This window comes from Sipha flava, unplaced genomic scaffold (genome assembly GCF_003268045.1).
Source record: "Sipha flava isolate LNK unplaced genomic scaffold, YSA_version1 73_pilon_pilon, whole genome shotgun sequence".
NCBI classification, from domain to species: Eukaryota; Metazoa; Arthropoda; class Insecta; order Hemiptera; family Aphididae; genus Sipha; species Sipha flava.
Genome location: NW_020273613.1, coordinates 3,299,812 through 3,322,159, shown reverse-complemented (window position 1 = coordinate 3,322,159; position 22,348 = coordinate 3,299,812). Strand labels below are relative to the sequence as shown.

The following is a 22,348-nucleotide window of genomic DNA, read 5'->3' as shown; positions in this document are numbered from 1 at the left end:
TCACATTTGTGAAAATCAATAAGAAATGGTAGTTCCGTTCCGTCTATTGAATGACTCAGCATGTGACAATGTGTTTTTTACGTATACGTAAGAATGTTGAATTGTTCCTATTTCCTCTAAGCACTGAATATCATCGGGTGACTCATTTTCAACTGATGCACATTTATTTGCAGTGGAGAACGGAAGTTATATTAGTTTTATCAACTTTCTATTGGTGTTTATTAAAATACCACACTATAGATAATTTATGTATTTAAATATATTTAATCTATGAGAACACTATGTCTAGAACTGATTGCCAAATAACAGATGGTCTGGTATAGGTTTTCACGTACTTAAATTTAATTTATTCATATCCAAACTCATCTTTATCTTTATTTTTATTATTGAAATAAAATAGTTAAATTTTAAATGTATTGATTTCTAAAAATATAAAAACTATTTCAATGGATTTCAATTTCATTGGTAAAATAAAATTGATAAATTGAAAATAATAAATATTTTCCCATTACCTTAGTATAATATAACAATTGTTTTTATCATATAATAACTTACAAGTTATAAAAATCTATAAATTTAATACTTTGATAATACTGACAAGCTGATGAGTTGTGTTTGCTCAAAACAAGTCTTCACGTTCCCATGGCTCGTGGCTCGCCAAGTGATCTAAGTTCGCCGAGCCACCACTCGGCCACAATAAATCGACAGACGTCATGACAGACTCGTCGCACATACGAGCTACCTATACCAAGTTAATCGATACTAAACGCACGTGTACTAAACCGAGGTGTACCAAGCCACAAGCCCCGAGCCGAGCCACGCGCCGTTTGATCCCGGCTCAAATTGAATAATACAAAAAATATCCCAGAGTGATGTTCAGTGTTTATTTTTTTTTTGTTGTTTCTTAAAATGTATTGACGCCACAATAAACTGAGTTTCGTACAGAATTGATTTTCAAATGTACTGATTCATCATTGCTTTCAGTTTTAAAAATACCGTTCTGATGGCTCACCCGTGACTCCTGAATTTCACCTAAAAACCTAAATCCGAGCGTATTTATTCTCTGTAGTTGTAATATAGCATTGAAAAATGACTTGTAAATTAAATGAAATTAAATCATTGCCCCAATAATATTCATCGTTTTTATTATTAAAAGCTGCCAAGTATCTATTCGAATTTTTAATTGAGTAATCTGCAATATCATCAGTAATTCCCACCAAGAATTTACGTACCAAAATAGTTAGAAAACACCAAAGAATTATGTACACCGGCAAAAGTTTTATAATTAACGTTATGAAAGTTTGTATTTGAAGTTGAACGATCACAGAGTTTCGTAATGTAAGACCACACACGGCGTTTTAGCTGAACGGAGGTATAATTTATTGTCACCGTCAAACCTTGGTGAAAAATGTACAGGAATACAAATGGTTTTTTATAAGTCTATGTGATTGTTTAAAAAGCCAATCGATTAAGGTGTATGAGGTTTTCAAATCCTGCAATAATCCATTAAGAATTACGAACAATGGTTTTAAATTAAAAAAAAAAAAAAACATATTGGACTGACTACATAATGCGCTTTATGGCAAATCTCCGTTTGTACTTCGTGGGTTCGCACTGAATAATATTAATAAATAATACAATAATAAATAATAATAAGTTCAAATACATGGAAATATTTAGTCGTGTAAGTTAAATTACATCTGATATACAAATAAATAAAGCGGTGTGATTAAATACATTTTATATTTCATTAGTGCTACAGGTACTAATAAGTAGAGCGTGGATTAATATTATCTTAAAATAGACAAAATATGCAAAAATATGCTTTTTTTATCAATTAATTTTTTTAACATCAAAATTAATAAATTTAATTAATAAATAATAATTAATAAAATTAATAAATTAATAATTTATGAATAATAACATTATTAAAATAATAGTTAATAAACACTATATTTTTAAAACTTTGTTTTTAATGTTAAATTTATAAACAAAATAACACATAAGTTAAAATAATAAATAAAATAACAATATTTTGTTAAGATAAATTAGTATTCACCCTTTTAATTGATACACCTTAATAAATAATAACTGTGTAGTAGTCTTTAATGATTATCGATAGAAATATATCTAAAAAAAAAAAATAGTAACTTTATTAACCAGTCTTATGATTTTTCTTAAATATATAACCCTAAATATTGAAAAATGGGCATTAACATAATTCATATATCACGCATGAAACAATTTATTACAATGTAAAATAAAAATTCAACTATTACAAAATACTATAAAATTGATATTTGTTAATTTTAAATTTTAATAGACTTCGAATATAAAATTATAACTTGTTAACACTGGATGAAAACGGGCGATTGTAAACTCCGCCAGAATATTCCGTTAAGATAAAAAAGTAATAAAAGATCTAAAGTAAACTCCACCAGTTTTTTTTTTGTGTTTTGTCTGTAAATCCTTTCATAGTCATCTAAGAAATTAATTTTATAAAAGTTAACCGAATGTTCATATTTTTAGTAATGTTCTTATCGAATTTCAAACCCATACTTAAATACTAATTGGCGTATCTCAAGTAAATTAATTAAAAAATTCGAAATAAAAAAAAAATAACAGTATTACAGGATGCTATAAATAGGTGCACATGGAGTAATACAAGACTTAGAATATTTACAAATTGTATCACATTATTTTAGTTTCCATACATGACATAACTATATCTTTTTGGATTATTAGGTATGACCATTATTTATTATGATTTTTTTACTATGATTTAAATATTTAATGTGAACGATATGATATGATATTATATTATATTATAATTTTTTTTGAATATATTCCCTTAACATCAAAATATGCACTTATATGCAAAATACAATTTTGTATTCAGATTCTTTGTACTATGAATTGTTGACACATCTTACTCTCATAGTTATGCATACAACTAATAAAAAATATATTTTTACATAGAAATCCGCGCTCTACTAATAAGCAATAACAAAAATTGAGATAATTTGTATTATAGATTATAGCATACTGTATTGTATACTTTTTATAATTATTTAAATATTAATTTATATTAATTTTTTTTTTCAAAACCAAAGCTATTATACTATATATGTTATAAATTACGTTAGGATAAAACTAGGCATGTTTTGTTCATTTCCATTTGACACATTTACATTTTTTCTATTAACCATTCGAAACGAATATATATCTACGTCTTATCTTTGAAGATAGTGTCATACTCTAATATTATTTTTAGTTTGCTATGAGTTACTCATTATTTCATTTTATTGAAATCCTCTAAATTAAAGTTGCATAAAAATTGTTATTTGCTAAAAAAAAATCAGTATTATTGGTGTGCTTTTTTACCTACTCTTGATGGATGAGTAAATTTTTACATACGAAAAAGCTACAATTTTGTAAGTGACAATATTATTCAAATACTAAAATGAGGCAATCCAAGTGCAATTTAAATAAAAATATTTTAATTTGACAATCACTTACAATCTATTAATTTTGTTATAAATTTAAATTAGTTTAGTATATAAAAGTCATGAAGTTTAATAAAGTTAATGATAATTAGTAATTTTATAACGTTCAAAATCTATTAATCGGATAAACTTTAAAATTGCTTTATTCTTCTTTTCAAGTTTAAGTACTATCACATAAAAATAGTTAGTTAGCTATAATAGTATTGATTTTTTTCAAATTAATTTTGGATTTATTATATTTTAATAATTACATGATTTGTAATTTTCCATTTATATCTCACCAACTAGAATAAATTTTAAGGTTCTTGTTTGTGAAGCATAAATTCTAAACGTTCATCATTAAAATAATGTTCAGTTTGCACTACGAGTGACATATTTTGTGTGTTGAATTCAAATCTTAAATACATGTTATATTATATACGTACTACAGTTTTCTAGCAGTAGGTAACTATAGTGGTACATATTGAGGTCAAATAGGCCACTGCGAGAGACTTAGTAGAATCCGATAAAGGTTTTAAGGATTAATATGAGATGATAGAAAACTTTCTATATTTATTTATTAATTTTTTTTTTTTTGAGCATGTCAAAGTTCTAACATTCTCAGTCGATTGGGAAATATTGTATCATTCTTGCTTGTTATTGGTGACCGAGTATGTACTGCTATTACATACAATACTGTATAATACTTACAATTGTATCTTTTAAATTTTGAACCTATAATATTTTATAACTGATATTTTATTATGAGCACTTATAAGTGCATGTAAATTGAAATGTTTAAAATTTTAGTAATTTCGATAATTTTCTACAGTTCTTAAACACTTTTATATGCAATAAATTGCAAATTTCAATGATTTTGACGATTCACCCATTGTACATTGCAATTAATTTATCAATGACGTCACGAATTACTATTTACACGAAATGTATGAGACATAACCCCCTCCTGGTCTTCCACGACCTTCCTGTTTAAATACATTAGATTTTTTTCATAAAACGATAAACTTGTATGTGCAATACACATTGCGTATAGTTAAAGGATACATCAAACTTAATCCACTACTTTTTAACGCTCTTGAAACGAATTTCAGATATTAATAATTATATGTAATATGTGTTTAATAGAACAAATAATGACGATTAAACTATTTTATTATTTGAATATAATTATTGTGCAAAATGATCTTATATTTATTCAATTATACATACATCACTTTAATTTGTATGGTTAGATGTAACAATGGATTATTATATAAGTAAAATTGCGTTGATTAACAACTAGAAATTACCATTGTTATAATCTAAACCATTAATTTTTTGAATGTATTCTAGAAAATACATAGGTTACAATATACGAAATCATATTAGTATTCCGCCTCAGTACTGATAAGTGTACACATCTGTAACTCATGTTAAATTGTATATTTTGTCGTTTTAAATTACAGCAAACGGTGACATATCTGGAAAAAAAAAATAATCCGCAAACTTAAACAACGGGTTCGTAAAATTTTTACGTTCTTCTCGTTGGCTGTCCCGCATTCACAGCCATGCAGTAATAATAATTAGAAGAAAAAAAACAAATATTCCCTAAAGTCTTATTTTTTACGACCCTAAATAATATTTTATTGACGTTCATTCGTTCAACAATTTGCCGGTACGGGCTACATGCGGGACATCATGACGATAACATATACAGTTTTAAAAAAATAAACACGCTACACAGCCGCCACCTATCCTCGAATCGTGGTAAAACAGTTGACCACCGAATTTATTCTTAATAAAACATTCGCATAAAAAATTGAAAAAATTCAAATCGATCACTGAAGTATAAAACGCGTAATGTTTCAATAAAATGCCCATCGATGCGTTCAAGGATTCGTCTAGTTCGGTCACGTTTCGCATTCGACTGACCCGTAATCAAAACGCCAGTCACACGTTGATTTCAGTATCTATTATGCACGTGCTTTACAAGTTCTTTTACGGGTATTTGCAATAGTTCATGCGAAAAACAATCGTGTATCAATGTCATGTATCAAACGTATCAAATGTATCGAGCCGTTACGCGTGCAATTATCGCAAAGGAATGTAAAACACGTAGAATAGTTTATTCCCAGACAAACTAAGGGTCGATGAATATTTCAAAGTTATATTTACGGACCGTCGGCAAATAGTTTTGAATTTAAACACATACACACACACTGCCGCAGCGTTCGGAGAATGTTGTAGCAGAATAGTAAATATGTAATGCTATCGATAGTATCTTCCGTAGTATAGTCGTCGGGATAGAACGAAAACATGGTGGGATGAGCTGTGCGGCGGTTCAGGTGACGAGATTCGACGCGATACGGAGAGGCCGCTACGATGACGGTTGGCTTTACGTCGGGCGGACGGTGACGCGTGCCGGAGAAACCCATGAGCGAAAAGAATTTCGGCGAAACGGTCGAAGCAGCAAAATGAAATGCGCGACGGCCGCGTCGCGACCGAGGCGTACGCTCGAATAGAATTGAGTTCGGAGTTCGCGGTGGCGGCTGCCGTGGGTTCGGCGACCGTCGTCCGCCGTCGGCCCCGGTCGCTTTTAACGGTCTTCGGCGCGCGCGGTCCGGTTGTACCCGTCGGCTACGGTGGCGGCGGTGGCGGTGGCAACACCACCACCGCTCCGCTGTCGATGTACCGCGGACCGAATGGGCACACCGCCACTACGTTCAGTCGGCATTTTGACATCGCCTGTGTTCAGCGTGTGTACGTCACTCTGATTTTCCGTCGTCCGTGTTCGGTGCGTGTTTTTTATTTTAATTTTTTTTTTTTTTACCGTGCGATCGCGTGCCCGGCTCGTCCGTACCGTTTTGTGTTCCGCCGCGTGTTATTCAATACATCCGATAGGTCCGCGTGCGACCGTTTATTTTCGCGTTTTCCACGTAAACATTGAGTTCCGCACACGCGATCACATACCGGACCGGGGCTGAGCTTCGTCATTGCGCGTCATGTCGTCCGGTTTCTCGTAGCCGTTTTAGGAGATTACACGAGTCTCCTGCTGCCTCTTGCCATCCGAGGTACGTCGTCGATCTCACGTCGCGCGAGTGTGCGCTGCATCGGGGTAGTCGTGCTTGCGTACGATGCGCCGAAATAGTGGCCGGCCGCCGCCGCCGACATTTGCGACGCGATGCAGCTCGTCCGTACGGAAGACGTTGCTGCTGCTGTGTCTGATGCTAATGCCGTTCGCGCTTGTAGCCGCCGTCGAACCGTCGTCGCCGGACGATCTACAACAACAAACAGGTAACGAGAGAGATTTTTAACGCGCCATAACCAGCAACACTGTCTTGGATCGTCGATGGATGCGTGTGTGTGTGTGTATGTGTGTGCGCGTGTACATGTAAGTACACGACGACGACGACAACCGGTTTTCTGTGCGTGTCTACCTGCTCTTTGTTCGCGCATAACATGAGTGACGGTGGAGGCGAAAGGGGGTTTCTTTCTCCGCTCTCCCCCTTTCCCGCTCCGTACCTCCACACACGTCGTCGCCCGTCCATCCGTGTATAATAACAATTATTATTATTCCCCGTGTGCCGTCGCTGCAGCAGGTGTTCACCACGAAAAACCACCGGGTGCTGCTGCTGCTGCTGTTGCTGTTGCTGCCGCGGTGCTCTGTGGTTGGATAGGTCGACGACAAAAGATGCAGAACGCGCGCTGTCGTTTCTTTTCTGTTTTTAATTTTATTTTCTACCTTTTTATTCCGTTCTACGCTTGTATATCATTTTTCTGTTTCCACTCATCCCCTGTTCGCCCGCTTAACCGAATTGATAATACCTGTTCCGCGGTCTACGGGTAAAAAAAATTATACATCATCCGAATGACCCACATGTACCATCTAGAATATTTGTACGCAGGAAATAACGCGCGTTCCGTAGTAACACTAACACACATACATACGTAACCAGAAATACTTTGAATCGAAGTTTTTTAATTTTGATTAGAGATTTGTTTTCACGCCCGGGCGAACGAACGGTTTTCTTCTTCGCAGACCTTTTTTTTTTGGAGACTGGATCTATTATTTTATTTTCAAGCTCGTTTATTTATTTTCCTTTAATATGCTCTGCAGTTCTGTGTAAATTTTAGTTAAACGATTAACAATTACATATATTTCTGAAGTATTACGGTTTCTACAAAGTGTTTCTCTCACTCCCGTGCGGTCGATTTTATGAAGACTGAAAAAACTCGGCGTTAACTAACAGTTTACACCGGTTATTTTTATTAAAATGTCTCTAATTAATATAATAGTATAATAGTCTTATATTAATATAATATAGGTATTAAATATTATTTTGTTGAAAACTTTTTCTGTGTCCGAGTGAAAAATTAAAATTCCGAATTTTTCATCATGTATTAGTTTTATTTAAAAGGAAAAACCTTTTCAAAAAATGAGAAAAAATGTCGGAATCGAATTCATAGGCATTATGGAATTCATTTCTGTTCAAAATATTTCGAATACCTTTATCTCGTTGAATACAATTTGTAAGTATTTTAAGTATGTTTGTGTGAAGGTGTGCACATTACTAACAGGTACGATATAGGTTAGTATTGTTGTTGCACGCATACCCTCGGAATCATTCCCATTTCATGGAACACGTTTTCATCGGAACCCACGTTTCTTTTGATTGCTTGCTTGCAACGGTTTTCGACTACAGAGTGAACAATATCGTACAGAACTTTTAAATTTGATTGTTTTGTATAAGGGTTTATCTAATTTCTTTCGTGTCATAAGGAATGTACTGAGTAGCCAAATTAAATTTATTCTTGGGGTACGTCTAAAAATTATTTTTAAACGTTGCCAAGTATTAAAAAATTATTTTATTTGTCAAACCAAATTGTTCGTTATTTATAACGGTAGAAACCTTTTTTTTTTAATTACATTTGGATCTAATTAATACTATTGTTTGTATTAAATTTAGTATTTGAATAATTAACTACACTAACTTCTCACCTAGGAAGAGTAATTAAGTTATTTAGGAAATTAATATGGTATCTTAAGACTAAAGACTATCATATTTAGTTATTTTTGTTTTATTAAACAATGTTATTAATTTTCTTAGTATTCTTAATTAGGTAATCGGGTGAAACTAAATAAAAAAAAATCGAAAATTCTTTAAACTATTACATTTATAGTTATAGAAAAACAATAACAGATAGTATACGATAGACTTACATAAACTTTTCCGAGTGTACTAATCATAGCCAAACGGATAATGTTTTCATCAATGAGTCCATCCTTGCCTTTCTCAGGCAAATATGGCTAACATGACTTGAGAACATGATTTATTCATCCTTGTCTATTAAAGGCGAAAAAATTTAATTTTTTTATTATTTTAACAACGTAACGATCTAATTTTATTATTACTAAAAAGCTTTATAATTTGTTGTTGAATTTTGTCATCAAAGCAGTGGAAAGATTCATCACGATGAAATAAAATAGCCTTTTTAAATTTTACAAATAATTGTCGTTTTGCAGTTCCTTTACTATTCAGTCAATACCCTGTTCATACGTTATTGTTGAGTAGTTTTTCAGAGTTTACGCTTAAACGTGAAATGTTTAAGTGTTCGTACTTGCTTTATACCAGTGACGTAGCCAAGTAGAGGGGGGCTATAGCTCCCTTAGTGTTTATGTGTATATACTAAATTAGTATATTACTATTTGATATTTAAATATTTTATAACTTTGGTATTAACTAAATGTTGACAAATAACGGGTTTTTATCATTGTCAAATACATAAGCGTATTACTTCTACTGAGATTACTACTATTTTTTTGGCATTTATCGTAAACGTGTTTGGTGATTCTTGTTTTTAACATACATTTTATAATCACTATAGTTTTTATATCATGTTACGTCGTGGCGATGCTACCATAGCTGATCACCGTTAATTTATAAGTATTATTCATTTTATTTTAATAAATATTATTAAACATTTGAATATGTTAGAAATACATATACATACATATTTTTAAATTTGGTGATGGGGAGGGGTTATGAGTGAACTCTCACAGCCTTTCTTACCTAACCTGCCCAAAAAAGTTTTTAGCCCCTTCAATTTAAAAATTTTGGATACGCCACTGCCTAAAGTTGCCATAAATTTATAAGGTGAAACCCGGATAAAATAAACTCATTATTGAGTAATATACTTTTTATATAACTTAATATATTGAGTGCATTATAAATGTCCGGCAATATAATATTTTAAAACCCGTTTTAAAATATTTATATCAAATAAAATATATGATATATATAGGTATATGTGTAAATTCTATCTCTTTATTTAAGTTTATCTGTAAATCTATTACAATTAAAATTGTATTTTAAAATAAAATCGTTAAAATTAAAAATTAAATAATTCTAAATTTCCTCTAAACATCTAAGCCGAAACATATAGACGTCTCATTTACATTTTTCGTGACAGGAAGTCCAAAACCGGTGTCAATCTCGTTTTTCCGGGACGTATGTCAATCGTACCGTTGCCTTATAGTAATATCATTGTTGGTTTACATTTAGAAAGAATAAATGAAAACCACGTAGAAATCATAAGCTTATTATTAAAATTATTAAATTATTATTTAAATATAAAATATTTAGCTTATTTAAACATTTTTAAAACGTATACCATTTTAATTTCGTATAAACCACTATATTAGAATAATATTATAAGAAAGTTTAAAATTTATTCCTTAATCGTCATTAAATGTTATTATTATGACTATATGAGTTGGGTGAACTGTTGTCTTTGGTTTGTGTCAACAAGTGTCTTGAAGCGATAACGAATTCTTGTTATTATTGCATCATCATTGATAAAATGAATTTCCATTCTTCTTCTCATAATAAAATATAAATATGTGTATATAATTATATAACTATGACTCACTCATTTGTCATCTCGTTTGAATATTAATAATAAAATAATTTATTTATATAGGTACTTGGTATCCTGGTTACAAATCTGTCTTAACATGTTATAGAATTTTATGTATTGATTTCTTTAATGATTTAAATGTATACTTCTAGAAATAAAATCAATCTTATACAAACATTAAAATAGTTTAATTTTTTTTATATGTTTTAGTTTCATAAAAAAATTAAAAAAATGTTTGAATGCAGTATATACTGCTAAATGGATTTGTGTATAGTTTTTGTGTTGATAATAAAATCTTCATATGACTAGGAAAATCTTTTTGTATTTGAATTTACATAGGTACGGATTGACTATCATTATTAGTTTCGTAAATATTAGTATTATGTGTAATAAAAATTGCTATGTTAATTTGATAACTGGATGATTTATAAAGATGGATCAGAAAATAGTTACTTATTATAAACTATTTAATGTTCAATTTGTCGATTTACATGGTTAGATGATATATAGGTTGCTTAAAAAAAAAAAAAAAAACGCAAGATTTAAATCTGGTATAAATTAAATTTATATGTTTTATAAAAACATGACAAATATATCATTATCTTCAAAGTTAAAGTTTAATAGTGAAAAACAATATCGGGCATATGATCCTACAGGCGATTATTCTTTCCGTAAAATTTACCATCACTGGATAACGCATTACCTCATCAAGTTTGTCGAGAATACGACGAATTTCTTGCTTAAGTTACAGGAAATTTCGAACTTTATTCTGGTAAACTCGTGACTTAGTGTATCCCTATAAGAAAAAAACAACACGACGTCAAATCACAAGATCGAGGTGGGTAGCTTTGGTGTCCATGCGACGTGATTAGTCTGTCCGGGAATTTCTCCCGCAGCTGAGGGATTGTTTCTCTTGAAGTGTAACAAGTTGTGCCGTCTTGTTGTAACCATACAGGAATACCTATTGAGCTCAATAATTTTCGTTGTCCTCATTTGGACTGAATGAACATTAAAAATGTATGGTTTCAACTTGTCACATTAATAATTATCATTTAGTATGGATTTACTAGTTAATTGAAAATAAATTCATTCCCTTTAAACCTATATTCTTAAATATTAATATTTTTTTTAAAGCTGTGAAATTATCGTACTCTTTTTTATACAATTTGTTTTGCTGCTTTCGAAAAAAGTATAATAAATAAATAGTACCTTTTATGATATCTGATGTCTTTTTTGCCTCAAAAATATACAGATTTAATAATTGTATTCTTTAGTTTTTAACCAAATATTTTTTTTTCAATTTATAGAGAGGTACCTACATTCTCCAGCTGTATTAAACTTTGTTTTTCACTATTTTTTTTACTTACTTTTTCTCTCGCTTTTTTATATAAATTTAAATCGAAATTAAAATATCTGAGATCAATGCGGGTTATGTAATGATTCATTCAAGATTTATTCTATTAATTAAATAAATAATAATTTTGTTAATACTACATGACAGAATCATTATTCCCGATGAGTAGGTACAGTTTTGAGGGCAAAATGATGATATTGTCACTACCGGGTGCCTTTTAACTGTTCCTAAAAATACAATAGGCATCTAGGTATTTTACATAACTGGTGCATGATCACTTTTTTGCTGGATTTTTTTGGTGATAGTTGAATTTGGGTATTTGTAATTGTGTTGAGTTTTCTCTCACATTAGTGATTTGGATAAAAAGTTACATGCAAAAGGTTGGTATGACAATGTTTCATCTGGTGATTCCCAATTTTGGGTTATATTAAGCAAATATTAAACTGCGGTTATAGTTATTAAACAAAACGAAAGTGAGGTAGGTATAAAAAATATCTTCTTCGAATATTTACACTTTTTTTGTTGGACTAGGATTTTTAAAAATTTACTGTATAGAATTTTGCCTAAAAAAAGCTGTATTATTTGTTACTAGAAACATTTTGACCTGTAAATTATTTGTATTAGGTATTGATTTATAGATAATAAATGAGATGTATACTGATACCTTTTTACAGTAGGTGAATATTTATCATTTATTATTGAATTCGTGTTTTTAATTAAATACTTACTGTTGTTATATTTAAATGAAATTTTGTCTCTTGTAAATTAAAAATATAAAATCGTAATTTTATACGAATCTGCATGTTGAGTGGTATAATTTGGGTTTCATTTTTAAGTAAGCATACTACGATCCGGAATTTCCAGTATATTGATAGTGTTTATTGATAGATAGAGTTGTATACGGTTAAACCACGGTTTAAAAGCGAGTACGTCGATGGGTCCTATTTGCTTGGTAATCGTGATCACGCTGTATCGAAGGCGGAGTAAGGAAAGAAAAACCGTTATATGGTCTCTTTATTTATTATTTTTCTTACATTGTGTCACGTACTTCGTACACTACTCACAGGATGCTTAAACTATGTTTTGCGTTCTGCTAAATTTAAAATAATTTTTTTTTTGACTAAATATTTAAACTCAATTTTAAATCTAGTATTTTTTTTTCATTCTTTGTATAATTTATTGTAAAGTACCCATAAGTACTCATTAAATAATAAAAAATTTATCAGTGTACGAATACTTATTAAATTCAAGTTAAAGTTTGTATTTAGAAATTTTATGTATCCATAAAAAAATTGTTAAATTCGCAACTATTAAGTATTATCTAAGTATGTACTAAAATAATTGTATGTTCTGGTTAAGTATTTTTAACATACATTCATAATTTTGTGACTTGATTTATATGTTATGACTTGATCAGTTGTACAATAATATGGAAAAAAATGTATTTTTGTTATCTTTGAACTGTAGTTTCAACTTAACAAGTAGTTTCTTGTGTATTATTAAAACTTAAATAAAATATCGAGTTGAATTTAACATTATTTAATATTGATGAATGTAATTCAACGTTGATAAACTGAAAAAATTCGACCCTTAACTAAACGAGTTGGTTTTTTTTCTTTTAATTAAAATAATATAGCCTATAGTTAATTTTAAAATGTTTTTTTTCTCATAGGTAAACCATTATAATGTAAGTATAAAATAATGATAAAATACCATTACAGTTTATTCATAGTTTCCACAAAAATATTCATAAGTACAAAAAATATTTTATACATCATAAAATATAAGCCTAAGTATTATATAAAGTATAATGTAAGTATTTATTTGCAATTTTATTGCGATATTAAAAATTAACTTTTAGATTTGATGTACATAGAATTTTTCTATTTTAGTTAATCTTGGAAGTTCTTAATATATATGTATTATTATGAAATATTCAAAAATACTCTAAGAGCTATGATGCACAAAAAAGTATTTAATTTGTAAAGGTATTTATTTATAGGAAATAAATTCAATTTTTTTTTTTTTTTTTATATATTTTTGCTTTTCTATTATCACTTAGGAAAACAATTATTATAAGTGGTATTGTTGAGAAATAGAGTAGCACGTATATATAATTTATTGTTTTGTCCTTGTGACTTATAATTACCTGTTGTTACTCTTATGCCTTGTCTTATGCTGAGTCCTTTTACAATAGTAAACTGAGTCATACATTTTATTTTTTCTTTAAATAATGGTCAACAGAGAGGAATTAAGAATACAAATTTAAGTTGGGTAAGGCTAGATTCACATGAACACGCGTACACGCGCGTCAGTTGATCGCGCGTATATTAGTTATACGGGTCTCAAAATCATCGTTCTCATGGCGTCTCGATGCGAACGATTGAATTTTCATCTATAGTTTTTGAAAACGAGTGTTTTTTTAAATATGGAAATTGAAATAGATATGTTAATTAATAAAATAGAAAATAGGCCTGCCATATGGGACATTTTGATCAGCTTCTAAGGAGTCTTTAATTATCTTCAATAGGTCATCAAATGATTTAATGGACATTCTAAAGTAATTGAAAAATTTGTCATGGTGCTCTCTTAGTTTAGGATATAATGTAACACTAAATATAATGTAATAATAATATAAGATTATAAGAAAGCCTTGTTTTCAAAATAGGATGAACCCAATATTTCCTTTACCTCATTTTTCTGCATCTTCTCATCTTTAGGTGGACGGCCAATAAACACACAGTATCTATCACATTCATTTTTGATGACAGTCTAAACTATACTAAGTAATATAGTTTTTAACTAGAACATTCCCGTACAACGCGCGTGACATGCAGCCATCTGAACGGTTATACGCGCGTCGTTGTGAACTTAGCCTAACGCATTCTTAGAAAAATTATTTTTTGTTTTTATCATATTTTCTTCATGTATTAGGTACAAAAATAGCGTAAGACTGATATTTATGTGTTATGTCTATATATATATATATATATTTGTTTTAACTAGCGCTGAATCACTTCGTCCGTGTGTAGTATTTGCTTTCTTTTAATTAAATTCTTAATTTTTTTAGTTTACTTAATTTGATCAAGTGCTAAATAGTAGTAGCTGAATTATAAAAAAAAAAAAATATATATATTTACAAATAATTCTAATGACTCAATAATTATAGTTATAATTTCTATAATTCAACTTTATTCATGAATATTTACAAATGGTTCAATACTGATTTACTCATTTTAAAAATTACCTAAGTAATAACCTCTTGGTATACCACATTCAAAGTCTTATTTTGTATTGTATAAACGTTTAAATGGTCAAGTCTTCTTATTTTAGAAAATTTTCCGTACAATTGTCCATGTGAGAAACAGTTATTTTTCATATCTAAAACACAATAAGTTAAAGTATGCCTTGCTCTTAGTTTATTATCATTGTCTAACAAACTTTTGTTGAAAACTGAATTCTTCTAAACAAAGGTGGATAATCGCTGTGGTATAATAGTAATTTCAGTTTTTCTTCCTTATCACATTCGATTACAATTTCAGCTTTAATTGATAATTAATTACATTTTTGGAAGAAAAAAAATGATAGCACCTATAGCATAACCTAGGAAAATTCAAATTTTTTATAATATAATTAGAACTCCCACCTTCAGTGATATTTAGTGAGGTGAAATACTAGAATGTGAATTTAAGAATATTTTAGAAAAATTTACTGATTATTTACAACAACTATATTATTATCAACAACTATATCGATAGAAAATTAATTCTTCACGGTTATAACTGAAATGATCAATAGAATGAAATTGTGAATAATAGAATACTCGTAGGAGTATTTGGTATAATTTTCTGAAAAAAAAAAAAAAAATTATCGTTATATTATTTAAAGGATACGCTACAAAACTGTTATCTATAGATAAAATTTACTCTTTCCTTTCCTCAGATAAAAAAAAATTAAAAATCAGACGACGTGGTGACACTCAGGAGAGTATTTAAAACAACTCTGCAAAAAAAAAAAAAAATTGGAAAAATGTTAAATAGTGTCATCACAATATTGGAACATACAAAAAGCCTGTTCCTTTATATATATAAGGATAAGGATAATAATTTTTTTTTTTTTTTTGCTTATTTCCGGTGTCATGTAATTCAAAACTGCATTTATGACTCTTCCTATAAAGTATGGCTGCTTATGTTTGTCGACAGAATATTTATATGAATTCGACATACCAAAGGGTTTCTGTTATTGCAGTAAATTTTTAATGTTATGGGTAGGGTTAGATTTTTAAACTAGGGAATGCCTATTGTTTAATTATGTAGTTGAAATAACATTGTATGCTATATTGATTTAACAATTAGTTATTATTTTTCGAAAAACATTTTTTTTTTTTTAATTCTTATTTAATAAGATTGTAAGTGAGTTATAAACCTTTGAGTTGTATATGCATGTTGAAAAAAAATTACATTATCCTTGGGTAATTTGTATTAAAATAGTTTATAAATTTTAGTTTAAAACCAGCTAAAATTATTACATTTTTACAATATTCAACTATATAATAGTATACTTCATTATACTGTTACCATAATTTTTTTACACTGAATCTGGACACCAAAGTTTTATTTAAGAAGGGGTTGGATAAGTCCAAGGATATTGAGTAGAAAAAATAAATAAAATGTTAATTACAATAGAGAAATTAAAAAAAAAATTGTAAAAAATCAATATCATTGTATTATTAATACAATTTTACTTGGATATATGATAAAATTTTTATTGTACAATGTATTAAATTAAATGGGTGTTACATGGTTTTTATCAGTTCGTCGAGGAATAAACCATTTTTTATTGTTTTTATAATTATAACTATAATATTTGTGGTCTGTTTGTAATTTCACAATAAATCGTTTCGTATAATCTTCGTTATGAGGTAGTCAAAATAATCATGTTTGGGAATTGAGGGAACGATTTTTTCTGGCTGTATGTTCTTATAAGAATTTTGCCTTAATTTTGTTCATTCAAGTACCTAAAAATTATTCAAAAATCAGAAATCAGAAGGTAAAATGTATAGACTAGGTTTCTTAATTTAAATTTAGTTAGCCTTGTAAAGAAAAAATGATGAAATAAAAAGATTATACTTCAACAATAGTTCAATGAGTAATAAATTACTGAAGTATGCGTTGTATTGAGAGAAACCTTCCGTCTTAGGTGGATGAGTCATCTGAATAGTGTGCAATACTCGTATTAAGTTTCGAATAAGTATAAGTCATCATTTAGTCAGTCCATGAAATCTTCGACTAGATGTGGGTTTTTTCGAGTTTTTTCTATAATACTCAAAAATAGAAAAACTCAGTGTTTAAACATTATTGTAATGGTTTTAGAAACCGTTTACGAAAAATTTTAATTTCCCCCGTTTCCCATTATTGTCATTAGATTATTATTACAATGATTTTATAACGAAAATTATTCTTTATCTTTGTATTTACCTAAGTATAATTAATATAAGTTACTTATCTTGTGCATGAATACTTAAAAATACTGATTTTTCAATTTGCGTAACCAATTAATACATAATGCTACGGTCAAATATGTATATATATTTTTATTTATTAATAAATAATTTATTTAACAATTACATAAAATAATTTAATAAAAGTTAATTTGCATTTATTGGTTCATCGTAAAATTATATTTTGACAGACTTTCAAATATTTATTTTTTTGAGAGAAGATAATATTTTGTTCCGGTTATTTTGGTTCATATTGATGGTAAAAAATTAAATGTTTTATATCTGGCGTGTATAATATGAAAAATGGATTATTGTTGAATTCATTGTATCGTATTCCGAATTACGATTATTTTCATTATTTTTAAATTTAAAAATAAAACTTACAGATACTTAGTTATATTAGTGTTGTCAAAAGCATTTTAATTTATATAACTAACTCATTTTTTATTTTTATGCTCTCAAATAAATATTTCTGAAAATTATATACTATTATAAATGTTTCTTTGTTAATTTGTATCACCATGTTAGGAACTTAAGATAATATTTTAAAATATAAATTAATCACCATCCAAAAATTATGTTTGAATCTATGGACGATTTATCTAAATATTCATAATTTTTTTTTATGCATTCGACTGATTATAATAATATTTATTGCTAGATTTATTTTAACATTAGTGGTCAGAAGTAAGAAAATTAAAAAGTTGATTATAGCGAGAAAAATTTGATCAGTAAATTACCTTAATTTTATTTAGTATCTAGTAAATAAATAATTTAATTTGAAGACATATTAAGTGATACATATTTATGAATTGGAACTTAAAGTTTTATTTTTTTATGTCGTAGTTATAAATAAGTTGATAAATAGGTATTGTTGTAATATTTTTTTTTTAAATTTTTTTATTTAGAGCTTTAGTAAGAAACTATTTAGCTTGACAATTACAGTAATTTAATTAATGATAAACTAATAACGATTGAATTTAGTGAAAATGATAGGTACAGCAATAGATACAGATAATAGTAGTGTAGATGATATATAAAATAATCCAATAAATATTAGATTCATAATAATGCAAAAAGTTAATATTAACAAGTTAGATAACAATGCGGTATTTACAGTAATTATTTAATAAAAGGTATAGATAAGATTGTAATTATTGATTCAACGAGGACGTATTTAATGAAGTATTGTATTCTTAGAAAGTAATGTGTTTTGGAGAGTGGATAAAAGCAAAATTAAAGGGGTGATAAGAGAATTTAATTGCGTAACTAATTGTGATATAATTATTGAAATAGGTTCAGTATTTAATATATTCCAGTTGTCTACAGGAGCTGGACCATTATTGTTGTTTTTCGTGATATCCGCGTAAGACTTATTTGCGTGGGAAAGGTGATGATTGACCGGTACATTGCCGGTCGGTACGACTGGATAAACTTTTTTTGAAGCATTGTTGATTGTTGCTCTGGAATATTTCTTATCACGAACATTTTTTAACTTCTTATAGGTTGGGCAGCTTAATTAATTTGCTGTATGCGATCCGAGACATAGAGCACATTTCGCGGATAGCTCGCGGGATTTCTTACAATCCGCAGTGGAATGCGTTTGGCTACATTTGACACATCGTGGGGTGTATCTGCATAACCTTTTTGTATGACTGTACAACTGACATTGTATTGCATAGGATTGTGGGATTTTCTGGGTTTTTCGACGATGATTGTGGAGTATAGTAACTTAGTTAACAGAAGTATGTTATGACTAAATTCAATGGGTTCGAGCTCTACAGAAAATAGTGACGTCGGGCTTTTTGTAGTCCGATTCTCTATGTTCCAAACATTTGTGACAGAGTAGCTCAGTTCCATTAGTGTTATCTTAATATTCTCGATGGGAATTGAATGATGCAAGTGCCGAATAACCGCCTGGATTTGGCAATCGCAATTTGAAAAGAATGTGTGAAAGGACAGATTTGTTTTAACAAGGTAACTTACCGCATTTTTATGTTGGATAGTATTAATCGTATGAATCTTTACATATTTTTTTGACGATTAAAAGGTAAACCCATCGGGGCCCAAAATAGAAGTAAGCGTGTCATTTAGCTTGGGTAGATTAGTTAGGTTTTTTATGAAAATTGGTGGAGCTCTATTCGTATTTACGTTTTCAATTCCCAGGGTAAACGTGTCAACATCTTGAGCTAATGACGATTTAGTGACTGAAGGGGGGCTGAAAACATCCGGTAAATGGTCTTCGGAGAGTAGGGCAACCGATTAGGTGTAATAAATACCTTACTTTTCAATACATCTTGCTTGGAAGCCGACGACGATGAAGAAAGATTTCGTTTGGAAGTATTTGTATGAGGCATAGTCGGATTTAAATAATATAAAATATATTACGAAAATATATATCACTCGTGATGTGCATGACGACGAAAAATTGTGATGACGTAGTTAATGTGTACTATACGTGACAATGACGGTCGAAATGGAACTTATTGTTGTAAATTAAATTAAAATATATTTATTATTATTTAAATATAACGAAAAGCTAATGTTTTATTTTTTTACTTAATTTTTATTTTATTATTTTAATAAACTAATTATTATTTCTAAAATTAAAAATAAATAGTTCTTCAAATATACATAGTGAGTTTCTTTTATCTAGGAATCGATGGATGTTGGTTAAATGTAATGAAGGGTCAAAGCCCAAAGGGGATAATACTTAAAGCTAAGTGATTGTAAATCCCACGATTAGGGGATTAAATGGGCAAACGTGAGTAACGTGTAAACTTTTAAAACATTTCCGTTGCATCCGAACTCAACAAAGCCACCATGTTTAAATGTTACAAACTTTTAAATAAATATTTGAAAGTGGTAGTTTTTTACTGTATATTTTATTGTTTAATTTGGAGTCACTAGTTATGTGAACGTGTGTTTTAAACTTGAATTAAAATATTGTAGCATGATTTATTATTACTGAAAATATTTAGATACTTTCTATAAAATAAATATAATAGTTACTTTATTTGAGTGCTATATATTAATTACTATAACCCATGATATAATAAACTTGGTATGATATACAGTTATGTGATACACATATTCTCCTTTTCCGCCACCCATCACTTCAATAGTGCAATATTGGCGCTGAACTTTCGTCGTTTCATTCGGTTTTCATTGGTTGTGTATTATATTATTGTGATAAGCACAGATTCTGATAACTTGTTAAATCATTGTCAAACGTGATTACATGAACTTATAAATAATTAATTCTTTGATATTGTATATTGTAGAAAATTTTAAATAATTATATTTACTAAAGATGAATAACATGAACAGTTAGGATTAACACGGGGATTAACACTAATTGGAGAGATAAATATTTTTACTAAGAAAGTTTTGATGAAAACGAGATAATCAGTTACCGTTAAAAGAGTTTGAAGTCATGACAATAAGTAAACCATTGTGAAGTAGCGCCATATTTGCGCCACATAACACTAAAATACAACTGTTGACATTACTTAGTTTATTATATCCTGGTATACCTAACTTATATTTGGTATTAAAATATGTGAAAAATCTGTGGGTATACATTTCTATATTTTAATTTTTATTATGAATGTAAGTTTTGATAAGCTAAATAACATTATATTAAAATTTCTCTACTTGGAATTTTTAAATTGTATGCTATTTTTTTTAAACCTCATATATTCAGTACCATTAATTATATTATGTCAGTAAAAAACATGGACAAGAGTCCAAATTACTAGGTTAGGTTAGATTTTAATATATCCGTGCTAAGTCTATATAAATGTATCAATGATATATATATATATTATTTAACATTGATAAATTTTAAATACGATGTATGACGCAATTGTCATTATGTTATAGATGCAGAATAAGTCACGATTTTCATTAATGTTAAATGGTCATGATTTATGACGCAATCTTAGATTGCAACCTTATTTTATTATGTAAAATAAATGATAAATCTAAATTTAAAAAATTACATTCATAAAAGAATAAAAGAAGTTTAAACTGTTCATTTTTGAATATATTTAATTAAGTAACCTTATTTTGATTTTCAGTGATTTTAATTAAATAATAAAGAATTTGTAGATATCCATTATATGTTGATCATCGATCATATGTTAATTCATCGTTTTCGAGATAATTTGTAAATCGTTGAGTATCAGTAACCGTTATGAATTTTGATACATCGTGCAGCGAATATGATTGAAAATAAAATTATGTACCCAATATCATTATTTATTTTATTATTTTAATTTTACCTACGGAATCTGTTAGTAATAAAACTTATTCCAAAAGTCTTAATATTTTCTTATTATATATGATATTAATATAAGGTATAATATATACCTAATTTAACATGCTATATTTCCTGTATTGCCAATGGTCTTTCTAAAATAAAAATAAATTACTTTAGTGTTTTCTAACCTTTTTTTTAAACATTTTTTTTGTAATGCATTGTTGTCTTATTCATAATTGATTGATACAGAATGTTTTTTTGGTAACTCAAAAAGTGATAATGTGTTTGACATAATTCAAAGTATGTTCGAAAAAATATATTTAAACAAATATAATAGTATTAACAATTACGCAGAGTTGTTATAATTAATAATTAGTTCGTGGGTACTCTCCGATGTTAAAAATATTTCAGCAGTATTTATGCGGTATTTACGTACCTAACCGTACACAATGAATCATAGATGAGAGTATAGCGACGGATGTTCATGACATATTAAACCGCGCTTTCAAATAAACTTATGACGGACCAGTCCGCGATCACCGATTACGACTGATGGGCGTGTCAACAACGAGTGCCCAAGTGCAGCATGGAAACATGTAACAGCAACGCGTTCTCTCGGTCATTGGATACGTTTCACTTTTGGTATGGCATCCTTTTAATCGTTACAGTTTATATTAATTTTGATTACTTTTCTTATGTCAATAGTTCTATTTTGTATAATGTATGAAGTTGGTTTAACTTAAAGCCATTTTTGCCTCTCCCGACTTTTCAAACAAACCGGAAATTAATTACTCACCATACACCACTCATATCTACAGACACAATAG

General features: G+C 28.9%; 1 protein-coding gene across 4 annotated transcripts in view; it reads left to right on the top strand.

Annotated features, from left to right (window-relative positions):
- Window positions 1–6,190: 6,190 nt before the first annotated feature.
- Window positions 6,191–22,348, top strand: part of LOC112692429 (DE-cadherin) — a 77,960-nt gene continuing 61,802 nt past the window's right edge. Inside the window, exon 1 of one of the 4 annotated variants that reach the window (XM_025567107.1) lies at window positions 6,191–6,779. In XM_025567107.1, the coding sequence (XP_025422892.1) occupies window positions 6,620–6,779 (160 nt within the window). In that variant the 5' untranslated portion in view covers window positions 6,191–6,619. Of the gene's footprint in view, window positions 6,780–22,081; window positions 22,164–22,348 lie in introns of those variants that run through there. The other 3 variants (XM_025567108.1, XM_025567109.1, XM_025567111.1) reach the window with 3 other exon arrangements.